General features: G+C 35.5%; 1 protein-coding gene across 1 annotated transcript in view; it reads right to left on the bottom strand.

Moving 5' to 3' along the window:
* The window catches only part of PRKN (parkin RBR E3 ubiquitin protein ligase), a 652,741-nt gene that overhangs the window by 334,222 nt on the left and 299,636 nt on the right, over positions 1 to 18,883 (bottom strand). Inside the window, exon 6 of the mRNA XM_056488202.1 lies at positions 3,228 to 3,343. Coding sequence (XP_056344177.1) covers positions 3,228 to 3,343 — 116 coding nt within the window. The remainder of the gene's footprint in view (positions 1 to 3,227; positions 3,344 to 18,883) is intronic.

Below are 18,883 nucleotides of genomic sequence, written 5' to 3'. Positions count from 1 at the left end.
TCTTTTACACTTATCTGTATCTGCTGAAAGCTAAAAATAATGGTGCCTTTAGGAATTGTACCCTACCGATTTCGTGAAAGATGACGTGAGGCATTTCTGTTCTACACATTTTATTTTTACACTGCTTAAAACTGCTGTTATTCCTGAGCCTGATTTATGGGTACCCTGGGGTACTCCTAACCCCTTTTGATGTTATTTCTACTGGAAACAGTTGACAAAAGCAGATCTTCCCTCGAGGATTGCACAGTTTTAGTATTTGTTTCAACTTCCAGCCATTTGCTCAACCTATTAAAGCTGCCAATTCCCACTAACTCTGCTGTAGAGAAGCAGAATACATTGGAAGGCATTACACTACATGGAATACTGCCTATGGAGTTAGCATAGCCTTACAAAGGTGTTTGGCTTTCAACTATTTCACTTTAGTGGTCAGACCTGCATGAAAATATTTATATAAAATATAAACCTAAGACAAACTAATGTATCTAATCTAAACTTAAGAATAAAAACTGGCAATAGACTAACATTGCTTTCACTTTGTATTTTTTCTATACAGCAGAGTACACTACTGCTTAATATAAGATGCTTATGAGCTTTGAAAACCTTGCTAAAACCATGCAAATGCTGTTCCAAGAATCTTGGAACTTAATACTCTGCCTGTGGTGGACTAACTGTACATGATAAATCAATGGAAGCTCCTAGAGTTATGGTGTATGGTGCTGCAAACAAAAACATTTAAGAAAATAGCAAATAGTACCTCATTGTCATCTTTTCCTGTTTGGTGTCTTGTTGTTGATTTGGATTTTTTTCAGAAAGAAAGAAAGAAAGAAAGAAAGAAAGAAAAACCTACTTTGAAGAACAGACATAAATTTCTTATTTTACTACAATGAAGCTAATACAAAGTTATAGGTAATGTACCAAATACAGTTAATCCTCTTTTTCATATGAATGCTACAGAAGGATGAAGGTAGGTTTCACAAAATGCTCTAAACTGCAGAATGCTACTCTTCAACTACATAAGCATATTAGAAAGTAATTGCCAGTATAATCACATAAATATTTAACTGAAGTAAAAAGATTATGGCTATTTATGTAATTTCTTGGAATTACACACAAATATTACAAGAATGTTAGGTTGGAGAAAGGAATTAGAAACTAAAAACAAAACAACGACAACAACAACAACAACAAAAAAAAAAAACAACAAAAAAAAAAACAAACAAAAAAAAAAAAAAAAAAAAAAAAAACAAAAACAAAACCCAAAAAAAACCCCAAAAAAACCAAACCACAAAACCAAAAAACTGAGTGGAGATTTTTTTTAAGTACCCCAAGATTTTGCAATGACCTTTTTTTTTCATAACTGATAAATGTTACACTGTACGATCTCTTTTTCCGATGATCAAAACTTACATTTGACCATCCTTGCAACTGGTAAAAGACCAAATCAAAAACTAAACAACTAGCTTTAACTGTAAAATTATTTAATTCACACAATTCTATTTTATTTCTATTTTAACAAATTGCAGGATTTGCCATACAAAAAATAAAATAGTCAAATAGTATCTTGAGTTTTCATATCACTTACAAATGTCTAGTATAACACAAAAGTGCCTGGGTGTCTTTTATGGCTTTAAAAAAAAATCTAAGTTCTGAAAGATAATCAGAATTTAACGTATGGATATATTCTCAAAATTTTAGAGTTATCATAGAAACGTGTATCAATATTTTGACATGACGAGACAGAATAGATTTTTTACATTTTGATTCTTTTAATGATGTTACCCAGAAAGGGGATTTCAGACAACTTTTTTTCCTTATATTTTCTTTTTTTTTGTTTGATGGTTGCTTTGTTTTTGTTTAATTGAGAATGCAACAAAACATAGCAAATTCTCAGAAACAGACAACTTTTCCTGCAGTCCAGAAATGCCTAGAGTTCTTGAGAACCCTGTGGGCACAAGTCCCAGAGATAGTTACTGTTTATCCCAAAAAGCTCAGCTATTCAGCAAGTTTTACCCCTTCATTGTACTTCATGTAGTTCAGTGAGCTCTTCTGAAACTTCCTGGGCCCCACACAGGAAATACTGGGACATGAATAACCCTTTTCCATGCCATTGTACTGCTAGGGTAAAAAGTGTACTTTCACTGCAGATCTACAATAGTTGGGTTTCAGCTCCACAGGTAACCCAAGCTGGCTATGAGGAAGCAGCAGGTTACATAGCTCTGTGCAGGACATCTGTCAGTCATTTCCATCTGGCTTGGGACTGGGGATCAGCCCTTGGCCCTCTTGTATTTAGCAGCACAAACATGCACTAGGGGTCTGCACTGAAGCAAGCCAAATCATTCTCTTACCCAGGGAATTTTTAGAAGGGGCAGAAGAACCAGCAACTTTTCAGGAGCTGAGTCTGCACCCTTGTTGCAAAATGCTGACATATCAATTTGACAGACACTGATATTTGATCTTTTAATCTGGATCTAGGAGCCAGTTCTGTAAATACATCACAAAGGATGCTTCAAAACCAGCTCTTTCCAGAAGACACACCATATGAATCAGTACAAAGTTCAAGTGTCCTTTCCAATTTCTCCCTTCTGAACAACAACTACCATTTCCCAATTCTCTTTACACTTTTATATGAAATATCTCCTAGTCAGTAGATAAATGTGCTTCAGGTAATTCTTCACTACAAGGGGAGCTGTCTTTTTCGGGCAATTGGTTTTTAATCCACACATTTGCAAGTAATGGATATTCTGGAATGTATGTGCCCAAATACCACATGCAAAGATGGATTACAGTATTTCAAACTACAATAAACACAAACATGAGAACAGATGCATTTTACTTTGATTTATAGAACAAACACCAAGAAGTGAATTTCTTCAGGAACAGTCTGTCCCCTTCCAAAAATCCAGTTCTTTCCCTGGCTCTTGAATATATTTTAGTAGAAAATATCTACACACTGATGCCACTATCTTGAGCACTCGATGTTTTAGTTAGAACTTAAGCAGTCAAATTTCCACCAGCAACACGACTAAGGTACAAAAATATGAAATGCAATTTTACCAGCAAAACAAATAACACACCTGAAAACATGACCCATTTTTCACCATGTTACCAGGGGAAAAAAACCCCAGCCTTTAAAAGGGAAAACGAAGAAAGGAAAGAGGCTCTTTGGAAGCGATAAGCACTATGAAGCACTGAGACTGTACATCTCTGACAATTTTTGTTGTACTTACCTAATATCTGTGCATGTTATACATGTGATACAGCGGCTGTTTGTTGTAACGAGGTTCAAAGCCACAGATGTTTCACTGTCAGCAGTTGGGTGTGCTCCACATTTAAAGTAGAATTCCTGAAATATTGAAGGAGCGATAAAGAGAAGATTACATACCTGCTGCTCATGTCCTGCCTTTATCTTTGGGTAACTGACATTTGAGAGAACAGACAAATCACCACTGCCAACAGCAAAGGAGGACAATCATTAGGAAGGCTTTACAAGGGATCCCTTGCAAAAATACCAGTCTAGGTGTGTATTTTGTTCAGTGCCTTTCCTAGCAAAGAAGATGTCAGTGTGACACATTCTGTGATCTTCTGGATTTATAAAAAAGCAAAAATCACTTCATCTAGACTTTCTCTAAGTATAGTCATCAAAGGCAAAATACTAACCCATTTCAATATGCATTAATATTGCCACTATCTTTTCTTGTTACAGATATTACCATTTTCTGAACTCCACAATATAGAATTTTAGCTCTAAAATAGTCAAGTCTGGCTTTGCTTTTGTGATGTTGGAAATCCTTAAGATACAATTTTAGCATCATAATAAAGGAAAGCTCTACCACTCTTGTAGACCATATTACATTTACAAGTATACAGTGTTTGAATCAAGTTGCTTTTGCCTCTTAGACTGCCTTCATTAGCATAATACTTTTCACACAAATGTGTGTTGTGTTCTCTTTTCCACTGCACCCCAGGGAAGGCCATATGAAGCACACTATTCTTTGGTAAGATTTTGTTACAAGAAATTGGTCTAAGTGTCCAAATCACTCCAAGCATACAAATAAAAGCAGTCTGAAGACACATGCTTTGCAATGAGAGCTGCAGATTAAAGTTTGTAATTTCTTTGTTGCTATGAAATGTTCTCTCCAGTAACAAATTGTGGAGGTTTGGAATGAAAACAAGGTATAAATGAAATGTGAATCAGAACGTAAGGATATAAAAACATTGGAAGAAAGGACAAGAAGGCATAAAAGAATGAAAATTGTTGACAACATCAAGATACTAATATCACAGTTTATTCTCAAGAAACCTGGCCTTGGTAAAAAAATACTAAGAAAACAAGGAAAAAACCAAAAAAACCCAAACAAACTGCAGCAAGAGAAGAAAAAAAAGAGTGAATAAATCAGCAGCATCTCCTAATGACTCCTGAAGGTGGTACAGGATGAAGGAAAAAAATTACAGCTACTGTCAAACTTTTTAGGATGAAAAAGTCACATCCAGGCCTCAATACTAAGAACAATCCAAAAGCCATGAAAAAGACATGCCAGGTGTTTGTTAGTTTCACTCCCAGTTCCTACCCAGATTATGTGGACACATATGGTAACACTCACTCATACAGGAGTAAAAGAGAAGATGTGGATGAATGAGAATGAAAAAAATCAGTTTTGTTTAATACAAAATCCCCTTTTCCTCTCTGCAACTCTGCACGTTTTCCTGCAGTAGTGTACTAAAAGCAGACTCTTACTTTTTCAACGCCTACAGCCTTGCAGTAGGGAGCTCTTTGCAAAACAGCTGTCATTTATGTTTTGGGTTTTTTTCCCCAGTGGTGATGATCATTTAGCTACATTGTGTATTTCTACATAAGACAAGTACAGTACTATGCAGTACCATGCCACTCTAAGGTGGAATCTGGTAACTGGGATATGAGAAGTATTAATTTAACCCTCCTCCTAGGTTAGTCCCTGCTGTTTGTCACAGAAGTGCTGATAGATGCAATAAATTCAGCAATAGATTCATACCCTGCATTAAGTGAAGGACACAATGCCTGAAGTATGTATCTGGCAAGAGTACAGTCTAAAGGCAAGCCTACTCTTCAAAGTCCTTGCTCACAAGACTTTTGAAAGAAGTCACCAGTACAGGTTTCTACACAGCTAAATTATCTTTATGTCTTGTTTGATAACATCAGGAAGTAGTCTCAGGCTTAAAGTCATCCTTAGACTAGGCTTCAGACTTCCTAAGTTTTTACTCTTGCTCAAGACACAGGTATTCACAAAACTTTTAAATATCAGCCTAACTTGACACATTTCAGCTTCAAATGAGTCAATGGAACTACACGTTCATCCAGAATACATGATAACCTTACACAATCTGTAACTTCAATTTATTTTCAACCTTTAAAAATGTATCCATTGATCTTTGTTTTATTTGCTAATAGTTTTGGAGCCTAAGTTTCTTTCCCCTTTAATTTGAGTTTATTTTGTTTGAATTAAATGTTAAGAAGGATTTATTTCAGTGCAGAAGATAAATATTTTTTTGCTTCAGTGCATCTTCTCATACAGCTTAAAAAATATTGACAAATCACAATCCCAGAACAGGTAAACTATGGGCAAGGAAACATACAAAAAAAAATTTTGATGAAAGTACTTGCCCATTATAATAAGAAATTATTTGGATCACAAACAAAAAGAGTAATAAAGGTATTACTCTGAACTAATTGAAATAGGTTTAGACCTCTTTTTCTCTCAAATGAGCATCTGTTTGGTGATTATGATTGTTTTTGATAATACCTCATGATGGTTCTTATCATAAAAGGTATTTAATGAAGAAGGCAAATAAAACCATCCAACTCTTATTCCACAGAAAGACAGAAAGGGAAAAGTAGTCAAGAGTCTTATGCTACAGTTCCAAAATACTTCTGCTGTATCATTAGGAAAATTACTTCTCAATATTTCTGTTTATCAGTCCAAACATTACTTTAAGAAAACTCCTCTAATTAAATTTATGATGTGCTTCAGTGTTGCTGAATTGAGAACATTATGGAATGTGAAAACACTGTTTAATATAACAAAAGAAAATCTTGCCACTTTCCAAACCTATCCATTCAAAGACTCTGTGCTTGACTAAACTGCAATTAAGGAAATAGTAAATCTTAATATTAAATACAAAAAGAACAGAGGGCTCATTAAAAGTAGAGGAAAAATCCCTCAAGATTATGTGTCAAGTATTTTTTCAGAAGAAATCCTGAAGATTAAAGAATAAAAGAGTTCACAACAGATATGTTGGAGACTAGAAGTATACTTTTGGAAAATCAAACAGTATCAACCCACTCAAAGCACAGCTCTACACAATCAATGCAATAGTCTGTCTCTGGAGGTCTGAGACCTCAGTGCTATGCTGGGATATGCTGGGAGTTCAGAAGTACAGGGAAAGATGGGAATGCAATATACTGAAGTGCCTGACAGTTCTGCACCAGTGTGGATTTCATTTTCACATTTTAAATGTTTTTTTTGTTTTTTTTTTTTTTTTTTTTTTGCAGTAATACACATTCCTTCTATTTAAAAGCTTTTAAAAGTCATGAAACCAATTAATTTTCCAGGTGCATATAGAAATTTATGTTGTCTGGTTTTGCACATTGCGTAAAGTCACAATCCACAAGTATTTATTTGTTCAATCTACCAGATTTTCCAGAGATTTAACATACTTTTTTATGCCAGGGCATATACCTATGAAGTTATCACTACAGATAACTCTTCAACACAAGTTGCTTCTCAATTGCTTCCAGCAATGACATTACTGAAAGGAAAATACAAGGGGAAGGAATGTAGCCACTTCTCACTCTTCAGACTTGCATTTCACCAGGCATGTAAATGTAGCTATTTTTTGATTTAGTCTTTAACCCAGTGTATGGAAGCCTAAGGAGGGAAATTTGCCAGATTTTATAATCCAGATCATTTATGTTCTAATGTTAATCTCTGAAAAGGCATAGGGACCAAGGAGCCACCCAATTTAATACTAACATTCTAAATTAGCCTCAAACTGTAAAATTCATATAAGCAGTAGATACTTCTTAAGGTTAATATCAAAAGGTCTCTAAACCTATGCTATATGAGACAGTACTTTCATAATGTTCACTTTATAATAAAAAAACCTCCTGAACCTTACAGGATAACACAAAAGGAATGAGTAAAAATTCATGCAGTCTACATCAATATATGACTACTTTTAAAATATTTTAAAATTGAAGAAATCACATAATTCCTCCTTTCTGTACATGTCTTTTTAGGTATAAAAAACTTTCTGATGATTGTAAGTATTGCTGTTCAGCAATGAGTAAGGATGTCAAGGAATTACTGCAAAAGCAGAGACAAAATATAGTGCTTTTCTTAGTTCTAAAAGTGAGCAGTTTTATGGTCACCTTCTACTGCAGTGAATACCTTTAGATCATTTTCTTGCCTAAAGGCATAGGTCCCATGAAATTGTGAACATTCTATTTAACACTATAAATGTCTTCCTTTTGGCAGTGTATCTGATAGATTGTTATTCAGAGAAGGCAGCAGGCATCACTCTTACGCACTCTGTCATTTTCTTCACTCCTGTTATCGCTTTTGTGTCACACAACATCATAAAAAGTGCACGAGGGAAGAAAAGGTTCCAAGATAGATGGTCAATGTTAGCTACTTTTTATGAAAGTGAGGAAGAAGATGCTCAAATTTTTCATCCCTCTTCCCCCAAATCTTCTTTGATATTTTACTAAAAGTATCTATCTGTAAACTGTGTCTTTTCAAACAAACCAGGGCTTTACATACCCCTAACTGCTCATGATAACTGAACTGTCTTCTATATGGTCAAGTAACCAACATCAGTAAGATCAAAGTCATACACAAACCATCGGGGAAAGGCAGTCTGAAAAAGGCCTGGGAGAAACTTTACCCTTTTGATATATGTTCTCAAGTCCAGTTTACACACTGTGAGAAAAAAACCCACCAGTCTTTGCTAAGTACTTCCAAGATAGCCTGCACCTTGGCTGGTGTACAACACATGCACATAAAAATACACATTCCTCTCCTTGCTTCTCATTTTGTGCTGTGTAAGTTGGCTAAACTAAGGAAACTCAGCCAGATTTCTTATTCCCAGTTCTTGATAAACTACAAAAGAACGTGATGGCATTTTTCTTCTCAGTTATTCATGCATGTTTATTTAGGATTGATAGGCAAAGCCATTTATGAATGTTTTCTAGCCATTGAAGGTATAGTTTTAATTTCTTTAAATTATCAATAAACTTAAATCTCATTTCAACGATATCATCATGATTATCCTCATGAAAGAAGGAAAACTTCAATGCTATTGTGGCACACCCCTATGATAATGATTTATTTGCTTTTGAAACTGAAAATTTAGTAGATATTCAGTGGATCTGGGGACAGGCTGAAGGAGACTCACTTCAAAACACCTGTGGAATTAAGTATTTCTTCTGGGATGTTCTGGGAAAGACTTAGCTTAACTCTTTGCAGAGACATTTTCAGGTTCCCACATCCCAGAAGAACTACAGGCAGTTTTCCAAGCCATAGAAATATCTCTGTGACAAAAACAAATAAATCTAAAACATCACTGTTCACATATGGAACAGACAGTGCTTTTAAAGTTACATAAGTAAAAAAACATGAGAACTACACTGGCCAACCACTATGAGGAAGGTTGTACAGCCAAAGAGCAATTCTTAAAGATTTAAATCCTAAATGATTTTGTGATATACTCATGAATGCATTGCATACACAAGACTGCTCCACTTTCTTATGTAAGCAAACAGTATTTTGACTCTCTCTGGTTACTGGAAGATACCTTGCTCAAAATAGTGGCAGCTCCCCCACACACCTCACCAAACAGTACCAAGAGCTCCAATCAGGTACTGAGCATGGTAAGCATCACCTAGTAGCATTTATTTGGTGACTTCTACTCTGCATGGCTTGGCTTTGCTAAGCAAACACTAAGACCTAAACAGCTGTTAAGATCACAGGAAGAAAGTTATTACCCAAATATCAAATATTTTCAATAGAGCTGGGCTTATGGTAAAAAACTACATAAATAAAACAACAGCATTCCTGTAGCTACGTACATTTAAACAAGCAAATTCTTCTGTCTCTATGTTTGGAATTCATCTGGAACTGTTATTATTATACTTGTAGATGAGAAGTTAACCTTAGGCTCTGCTCCTGTCATCAGCACTATTTCCTTTTAAGATGCTCTCCATTCAAGAACATTTTTCTCCTACTTGAGATTCCAATCAAAATCAAACCTTTCCTCTGTGGATTTCGTGTGATTCTTAAACTTGATGCTTGATGATTCTTAAACTTGACCATGATATCATTGATGTAAACACTATTCCTGAGGGCAGCTGACTTCCCCTAAACTGAAAAATGCAGCTTCCCCTGGGCACAGCTAAGTGGATCCTCTCCTAGGCAAACAAGGGATAAATACAGCTCTCGTGCCTCAGTGGTTAAGGACAGATAAACAGTTAACTCATTTTAAAGGGAAAAGATTTATGCATAGTATTAAATCAACATTTAAACTGCATTAGGTAGGTCCTTAAGTCTGTTTCAATGTTTAAAAGAAATACAGGAATTGATCATTACAAGCAATTTAATAATGCATGTGATTAATTGCTAATTTTATATTAAGGTTTAGCAGAAAAATATTCAAGGTTATTAATACAAATATCTAAAAAGCATAATCATTACACTCAGGCAATATTTCTTGACCATAAAAAAAACCACCACAAACTTAAAGTAATTTTTCCTGTTAGAAAGAGAAGACCCTGTGAAAACCTGATCTCAGACCTAAACATTCAGAATGGAATCAGAAAAATCAGCAAGAATGAAAGAACAAGCTTGCCACCAATAACAGCATGCTTTATGTATATTTCTACAGAAAATTCCCCATCCCTTCCACCTTCAAAATCACAGAATCCCTGTTGTTGAACATGCCAGAGATGGTGATTCACACACACTGTCAAAAGTGTGGACTTCAAAAGAAATGCCTTTATAGGATGCAAGGAGAAAAACTGATATTCCAAGAGAGATTGAATGTTATATAAAAAGCCTTGCTAATAAACTGCCAACTAAGTTGACCTCAAAGATAAGGTGAAGTATCTTCTGACGCAAAGAAAGAAAATAAAATGCTAATACATTAAATTTGAAATGTTTGTAAGTATTATATACTTATTTAATTTGGCGAGAGACAAGAGCAGCATAAAAATGTAGAAGAAATATGAGCATCTCTCTAATATCTGCTTTCTGACCGAACCCCTTTGCCCTTCTCAAAATGCCTCTGGCTAAGAAGATCTGTTATTCATAATAAAAGCTCTTTAAGATGAGTATCTTTTGTCAACTCTTCGCTCGGGCTTGGGCTTGGTGAAAAGATCAACTTTGACCTGTGTGAAGGATGGAGGGAGTGAACTTCTAAAATCATTTTTACATTTTTGAGACTAGTAGCATTCAGGAGCAGAAATGCTATTCTCCTGTGTTTTTTCAGACTTTCTCTTCGTTCCAACTGTTACACTTGCAATCTAAATGTGTCCAAGTGACTAAAAGACACATATTTCAGAGAAAGAAGTGTCAGTATCTCTTAAAATATCTCCACTTAATTATTGGTTAACTCTAAGTTCATATAAGAAAGACATTAAAAATACACAGTTCCACTTATTTGTCTCAGAATTTAACATATTAACCACCATGCCTTTTATTCAGTAGGAAACATCAAAAACAATTTGTTGCATAATAATTATTTAAACAGAAAGCTTTTGATACGGGAAGTATTTGAGTGTAGCAGGATTATGGGACAGCAAATATACATACTACTCATGAATCTTTACAAGACCTAGCATTTCAGTTCTGACCAAGTCACTTAAAGCCAAGTGTATCTTATAATGTATCTAAAACTCATCATAAACCATTTTCATGAGACATTTTTAGGGATAGAAAATAGTAACAGATTATTGTCGTCATACTCAGATCCTTCTTTTAGCCACATTCTTTAAAAATGAATAAAAGTCAAGCTAAAAAAAAAATCTATATGTATTTATTCCCCTTGCCAAGGAAAAAGATTTCTTTCATTTTCTATAATTCATTGGAAGAACAGAGGTATTGTTCAAAATCTTTTACCAGGGCAGCTATAGTACCATTCAGTTTTATTCAAACATTTGATGTGATATAACCAAGATAACTGATGATTGAAAAAAGCTTGCCTATCTGTTGTCCATACTAAAAAACCTGTGCAGTTATTGCTTTGTTTTTTTCTTTAAATCTAAATAGGGGAGAAAGTTATATTTAAGGTTAAAATAACTGGCGAGATGGGTTATTAACCATACAAGTTTATAAAGACACCTGGTCTCTGAACAGAACATGAAACTACAGTGTTCTAGGAATTTTCTGTATAAGGAAAGCAATAAGAAATGTAGTGCCTATCATATACTTTTCCTTTCTTGTCTACTAGAAACAGCACAGTGGAAAAATAGACCACAAGTGCCTTGGGAATCCGTTAGCTGCTGCTGCCCACACAATGCTACTTCAACCACCAGGGAAGTATTCTGTGGGAAAGTGACTTTGCACATTTTTAACAGCAACATTTCTCATTTGCTTTGCTCGTCTAAAGGCAACCACACAACACACTTGCTTTTTTTCTCTGCAAGTGGTGACTCGAGCTTGAAGAACTCTGTCATAATCCTGCTGTCATTCATTCAAGTAGCAGTATTTCCATGACACAAATGCAGAAAAACACAATTCTTCTATCACCCATCTTCTCAAAGTATAGACAAAGAAATGAAGGCTGTAGGGCATTGTGTGTCCTTATAATTGATCTTTGCCTGGAATGTTACCTTGTAGTGGAATCAAAGGCCCTACAGACAGCAAATCCCCAAAAATGCCCAACTAATAGGTCACAGGTACTGCAATACCTGTGGCATGTAAAAATACAGTAAGATAGTTTAAGTAAATAACTTTTCAATCAGAACAGTTATGCTTTCATATAAATTAGCATGAAAGCTTTACACATTCCTTTCTCTGAAAGAATGCAAACTCTCCCTCTTCCCTTCTCTGATCCTAACATTTTTTATCCATACATCTGTCCAATGCAATCTCTGATCAACACTAATTTTTGGGCTGAGCCAGACTGCAGGTATCAGGATGATTAAATTACCTAGCCCAGACTCCAGAGCCCAACCCAAATCGTTCTGCTGAATTCGTTAATCAGCATGTATGAAACATATTCTTTTGGAAAAATTCCTTTGAATTACTTGAGCCACAGAAAAAGTCTTAGTTTCAGAGTAGCTTCTTATAATGTATTATAATCATCCTGGAAACTAGTGCTGATTCCTAGGACTAAAACTTTCCCATCAGCCTCTTTTAAAGTAGAATCCAAATGTCAAAATTTGTTATCAAGTGTTTCCTGTAGAGAACAGACCCTTTACTTTGAGCTTAATTTCCTCTGACAATCAGATTTGAATTTTTATGTGAACGAAAGCCATGGAAAGGGCTCAAGGAGAGAAGAAACTAGAATACTACATGATAGCAAATACTCAGGCAGTGCTTCTTATGGCACAAAAAGTTGCTTGCAATTACAGGTTTGAGTGACTTGTTTATCTTCCAACCATGTTAGCAAACACTTAGGGTAAAGACTGTAATCAAAGCTTCAAAATAACTACAGAACAAAACCTAAAAAGTACAAGAAACTGGACCCTTATACTTTAGCAATAAATATTGCACGGGCGACATTCCTTTGTAAGGTCTCTCAAAGAGGTTTCAGAAGCCCACAGAGTTAAAAAATCACAATGCCTAAGTACATAATTTCTTTAACTGACTATTACTTTTTCTTGAGTATTCTACATGGTAGGAGTAATTCCATAGTCTAGTCTGTTAATAGTGATGGTTTTTCTGCAATATATGCAGTAGGTTTCCATCCATCTGATCCTGACACAACTGAAAAATTTAAGTTTTGTCCATGTCTTGATATCAAAGAGGCTGGACAGGTTCGAAGCTTCAAAAAATAGTATTTTTCACCCAATAGCCATTTAAAAAATGACTGTTATTTTTGGGTTTAGGTTTCCAGCCTTTAACTAATATCACCTATGTCCTAGAGCTTCACATCCATCCATTAACCATACAGATGATCTACAAGTCTCTAACACAGCTGAAAGACAGTACTAAGACACCTTTCATTTAGCACTATGGCTGCCTCAGGGGGAGCATCAGTATTTATGTGATGACACTGGGCAGACAGAATTAGGCTGTAATACTACAGGAGTGGCTCTTTGTTTCATCTCTGTGTCTTCAGCTTTGAAAAATTGGACAGTTTGTTCTGTCATCTTCCCAAAGCCTGCCATAGATCAGGATATGAATGAGAATGAACCAGCCAAGGCTGCCCAGTTACAATGGAAGCAGTGAGAGGAAGAGGGGGATTAAATTGCAGAAATGTTATTCTTTCCCTCTGTACAAGGTATGCCTGCCTTCTCAGAAGATTAAAAATGTTTGGCACCTACTGAATATTCTTTGAATAGACAGTAGGAGGTTTTTTAGTTCTATTTAACATCCACAGGTTTGTGGCTTTTCTTTTGATTCATGTTCTTTGTCATGATAATACATTGTTAGCACAACTAAAGCTACGCTGTCCTTAAGTCTTAGTAGAGTTCTACTAAATCATTTGGGTTTATGCTCCTAATATTCTCCTTTTTACAAAAATGGAGCAGGTCTCTCTGTCCTACCAGCAGAGGTGATGTCTAACCGCATAGAACAAGACACATTAAACCATAATATTTGAGAAAATTCTGCAAAGATTTTCCAATAGTTTTTTTTTTTTCCAGGTTTGATCCAATTGTTGCCTTTTTTTTTTTTTTTCCAGTTTTGTCCAATTGCCAGAGTTGACGAGGTTGGGATTAATTTTAGTAAATTTAGAATTTTTGCTTTGTCCTGGTTTCCTAGTTTAAATCTTTTCTTCTGCATGGACTGAGAAGACAGATGGAATATTTGTGCGGTAGCACACAAACTGAGACTTTCTTAAAACAAAAAGCAATCAAAATATTCTGCACAATAGCCAAAATATACGATACACAGAAAAAGGAGCAATGATGCCAAATATAAACACAGGAATACACTAATGCAAATAGTTGATTCATATTGCTATCTTCCAAGAATGGCAGAGGACTATGCATATGTTTAGTTAATTTTATCCATTTCAGCTGAGTAAAACCTGTATGTAACTCTACACAAGGAAGAGCTTTTTTTTCCACTTCTGCACAATGAGATAAAGAGGTTTTATTGGCAAGATCAGTATTTTAGTCAGTATTTTAAATAGGAAAATTTGAACTATAATATCTAGCATAAACACCTCACAAACTTACACAGTACAAATATATGTCCAGTGTTTTACTCACACATTAAAACACCCAAATGTCCACAAAGTTGCCATGGAGTTGAATAAGTCCCTATCTAATAAAATGGCATATAGCTTAAACTCTTGAAAAGCTTTCCCCAGAGGTTCTTATAGGTTTACAGATGCTCTTGAAAGTTACAGAGGACTGCAGGAAATGAAGTGGGTAGAAGGGACAAACAACCAAAAAGGCCACAAAAAATCCCACCAAAATTCACTTTTCTCTTTGGCTAATCTTATACTGCCAAATATCTAAAGTCTCTGCAACAAACTGACAGTTTTTTGGCATTTAGTTTTATGCTGTCACCATGCTTTTTTCCAATATATTTTCTATATACAATATATAGGGATGAGCTAGATGCAATATATATGCAAAATGAGCTAGAAAACGTTAAGTCACAGTGGGAAATTCGTTTGCTCCTGTATAATCTTGTTGGGAAAAAAATAAATCTATGTTTGCATACTCTTACCTATAGTTTATCGCATAAGAAATCTGAAAAATGAAATAAACAAGTTAAACAAGCATTTAATACAAAAGCCATATTTCATGTACATACCAGTAGAGAAGCAGCCAACATTTCTCAGTAGATGACAGCACAGTGTCATATCTGAAAAGGTATTTTGCACTATTAAAGCCAGAAAGATGTGGATAGTCTTTCCTTAAGATAATTTAATGCATAGATATATTATCTAGTGCAGATGGCTGTTTGCATAGCTTTAGTATAATGCTGATGAAGTCTTGTTCACTAATGTGACAATTTTTTTTAACAAACCATTATCTATTTACATTGACTTCACTGTAAAAAACAAGCAGAAACAAAAGGCCATGTTTTTTTCTAAATTAAAAAAACCAGAAGAGAACAAGGCTACTTCTACACTAGGAAGCAGCTTGTTGCTAAAAGCTATCCAAGAGCATTATAGAGTGATTGAACAGAGTCATCAACACAGTTGCAGGGTTAGCAAGGTTCCTGGCACGTTTTAGATGGTGCCAACCAGCACATTACCCAGGCAGAGATAAGGAGCAGGCATACCAGGTATGGTCTATGGCTTCCATCCCTGTTTTAGGGACTGAGAAAACTTACTAGCTATAGATAAGCTAAAGGCCTTCAGGCATGAGGAGTTTTACCAGCAATATTTGACCTTGTGGATCTCGGAGGAACACTAAATGGCACATGGCTTTGCACATCTCTCTACTCCTGGAAACACATTATCTTCCTAACTGCTGCTAACTCCCAGTCCAATTTCCTCTAGTCATCTGACCAGATAGGCTACTGACAGCAGGACCCTTTTACCCTTCTCCACTGCAAAACAGCTTCTGCTCTGCCATTCTTTTAAAAAGATTTCTACCTGTAGAAATAGCATGTAAATATGTACTTTGTCAAAAGAATTTATTTTAATAGAAATTCATGCCCTCACCCTGAAAGAACAGTAATATAGTTTGAAAATGTGACTAAAAATGGGTTTACACAATAGCAGCTTTAAAAGAGCATATACAGCTCTTGAATGATTTCCCCAAACCACATACATTGAGTTCTGCATTTGACAATTTAGAAATTATTTTTATTGTAAGATCTGTCTTACAAACTAAAACGGTCAAAGTTTAAACTTGAAAATTACCTCAAAAATCTATTTAAGAAAAAAGAACATCCACAAATTTTAAATGTGTTTATTACTAAACAATTTTACTTGAATTTTATGTAGGGAAAAGGGATAATTTGAAAGATACATACGCATGACCAAAATAATTGCCTTGTAATGGGATACTAGAAAAATAAAAAAAGACATATTGCCAAAGACACTAAACAAAAACAATTGTCTAGATGCATTGCCTTAGTCACAGAATTTCAAACACACCATGCTGAGTCCCCAGTGCTGTGAACACATGGGTTTCAAGCTGACCCTGACTTACAGGTGTGTGGAGGTAAAGCCAGACACAGAAATATGATCTGTTTCACTGCACTTCCCAGGCAGGAATGTAAAGCCTGCAGTGGCAACTGAGCCAACAGCACAAATTTGATCTCATAAATGTTGTGTTCATGCAAACATAACAAGTCTATTATAACACTTATTATGACACATCTTTTCTCAGACTCCAAAATTCTGCCATAGATGGCATAAGCAATTAATCAGCCAGCGTCCACCAAACACCAAACACTGCCCCTCACTGCTATTCTTTCTGTACAGACATTATCTTCTTTAATAGCAGCAAGCTCACAACTTGGAAACAAACTTCCCATCATGCAGCCTACATATTCATGAATATGTGGGAGAGAAGTAGGAAAACCTTGGATAAGTAAAATAATCCCTTTGGGGCAATTAGTAGTCAGAATGAGAATTACAATTGTCTGTAAAACACACACTGCATTCTAATGTTCAGGCCTGCAAATTATAAAAAAAAAAAATGTCCTTTAAATTTCAGAGAGAAGCTACACCTGGATATCAGGTGTGGTTTTGCCTTGCCTCCTTCACATGTTTAGAGTTTTAACTTCTCATTTAACCACTATTGTGGTATTACCCAGTCTTGAGGAAATAAATCTCACCACCTAAAGAGGCCCTACCACAGAAAAGATGTGCCAGCCCTTATAATGATAAGTAGTGTGCCCAGTGACTTTTTTCCAATCCATAATAGGATGTGCCTCAGCAACACTTTGGAAAACACATGCTTTTACACAGAAAGTAGAAAAGCTGTATTTAGCCCCTTCCTGAGCACACAGATATCTTTACTTAGCTCCCAGCAGAGCTGATATGCAACTGCATTCCTACAGACACAAATAAATACCTAGCTCATATGCTCAGTATTTTATCCAGCCAGACACACCAAATGTTAGTTAGTGCTGGACTGAGAGAATAGGACAGTACAGCCCAGGCACAATGTGCTCTACATTCAAGATCACCATCTGCAAAAGAAGCTAAGGCCAAAAGAAGATCCTTTGTGTACTGCTCCCACTGGTAATTCTGGCATATTTCAGACAAGAGGCACAGAAGCCACAATTACTCTCAGTCACAAGTCCAATAGTGATGGTGGTGCCCTTTTGCAGGAAGTTAACAGTTAAAGCACCTTTTTCTTCTTGGACTGTATGAAAAAAGCAGAAAATATTTCACTTACATCAAAAGAACGTGCTTGATAAAATTAATTCCAAAGAAGCAGACACTCCCTCCAAAGTAAATGGGTTCAGATCCCTGCATGGACTGTTATCAAGAGCAAGATATGGGCTGTGCCTTTACCTTGTTGAAAGCTGGGAGACCAGTAGCAGTGAGTGCAATTTTTCCAAACTGTTTTTCTCTTGCTCTTGAAGACAGTAAGCAGAGAGAACATAAATTCATGGACAATGAGATACCACAGATATAACACACCAGTGTTTTAATGGAATTGAAAGAGAGTTCCAGCTGTGTAATTCTCATCCATCTATGGACCTGAACCAGGTTGTAACTGAGATTCCCAACAGGCACCCTAAAACATCATAGTCCAAAACTGGAGAGACAGCAAGTCCATCCTAATGCTGTGGAAAAAAATCTGACCCTCTCTAGATGCATGAAAAATAATAATAATAAAAAAAAATTGCAGAACAATACATCTTGTTGCTACAGTGTGCCATCTACTAGGTAACCCACATTGTTTATTCTGATCTTCTCCTAGTCACAGGAGCTTTTTGAAAACCAAAATGAGAAACAGGCCTTCAAGGTGCCTCTGCTCATGGCAGGAAGTTGGAACTAGACAATCTTTAAGATCCCTTCCAAAGCAAACCATTGTATAATTCATTCAAAGCATGCTCCAAGATGCTAGTTAAATATTCAAAATAAACTCAGTATCCGATGGGATATTTTATAATCTCTAAAATTAAAAAAAAAAAAAAAAAAGAGAGGAAATAGTGTTGCTTTAAATACAACTCTAAATCTTATGTTAATATGTGGGTTATTTGATTTTTAAGAGATTTCGACCTTGCAATTTTTACCACTTTTGTCTGTGGATGCTTTTTTGGGGTGGTTGATTTTTTTGCAGGGGTGAGTGGAAAGGATAATATGGATCAAATGTTTCCCATCATGTTTCTTCTCTTGTTCATATACTTTGTATGTATATTCCTATATATTTTCAAGGAGTACTTATGACTTTTATAGTTACTTAGAAAACTAAATACTTTAAATCAAGTTTAAATAAACTGTACAAATTTATTAGCTCAGGTTTCTCTGAGCTAAAAAAAATTGGTTAGAAGATTCTCACAGAACACAAATGCTCCAGCAAAACCTGTAAATTACAAGAATTAAGTTATCAGAACAAATCCTTATTGACGGGTTAGTGATCCTGCAAGCAATGCACTAATGCCTACTAGTATTTAAGAATAAGCCTCCAGAAATCAATTTGTTTGTGGGTGCCACCTCTAACACACATAAAAGTCATAGCACCTTTAATAGGTATCTCCACAGCATATTTCATTACTTTTCCCCATTTATAAACTCAAATTCATATGGGGGCTAATAT

This window comes from Oenanthe melanoleuca, chromosome 3, assembly GCF_029582105.1.
Source record: "Oenanthe melanoleuca isolate GR-GAL-2019-014 chromosome 3, OMel1.0, whole genome shotgun sequence".
NCBI classification, from domain to species: domain Eukaryota; kingdom Metazoa; phylum Chordata; class Aves; order Passeriformes; family Muscicapidae; genus Oenanthe; species Oenanthe melanoleuca.
The sequence above is the reverse complement of the archived record's forward strand: the minus strand, read 5'-3'. Positions and strand labels throughout refer to the sequence as shown.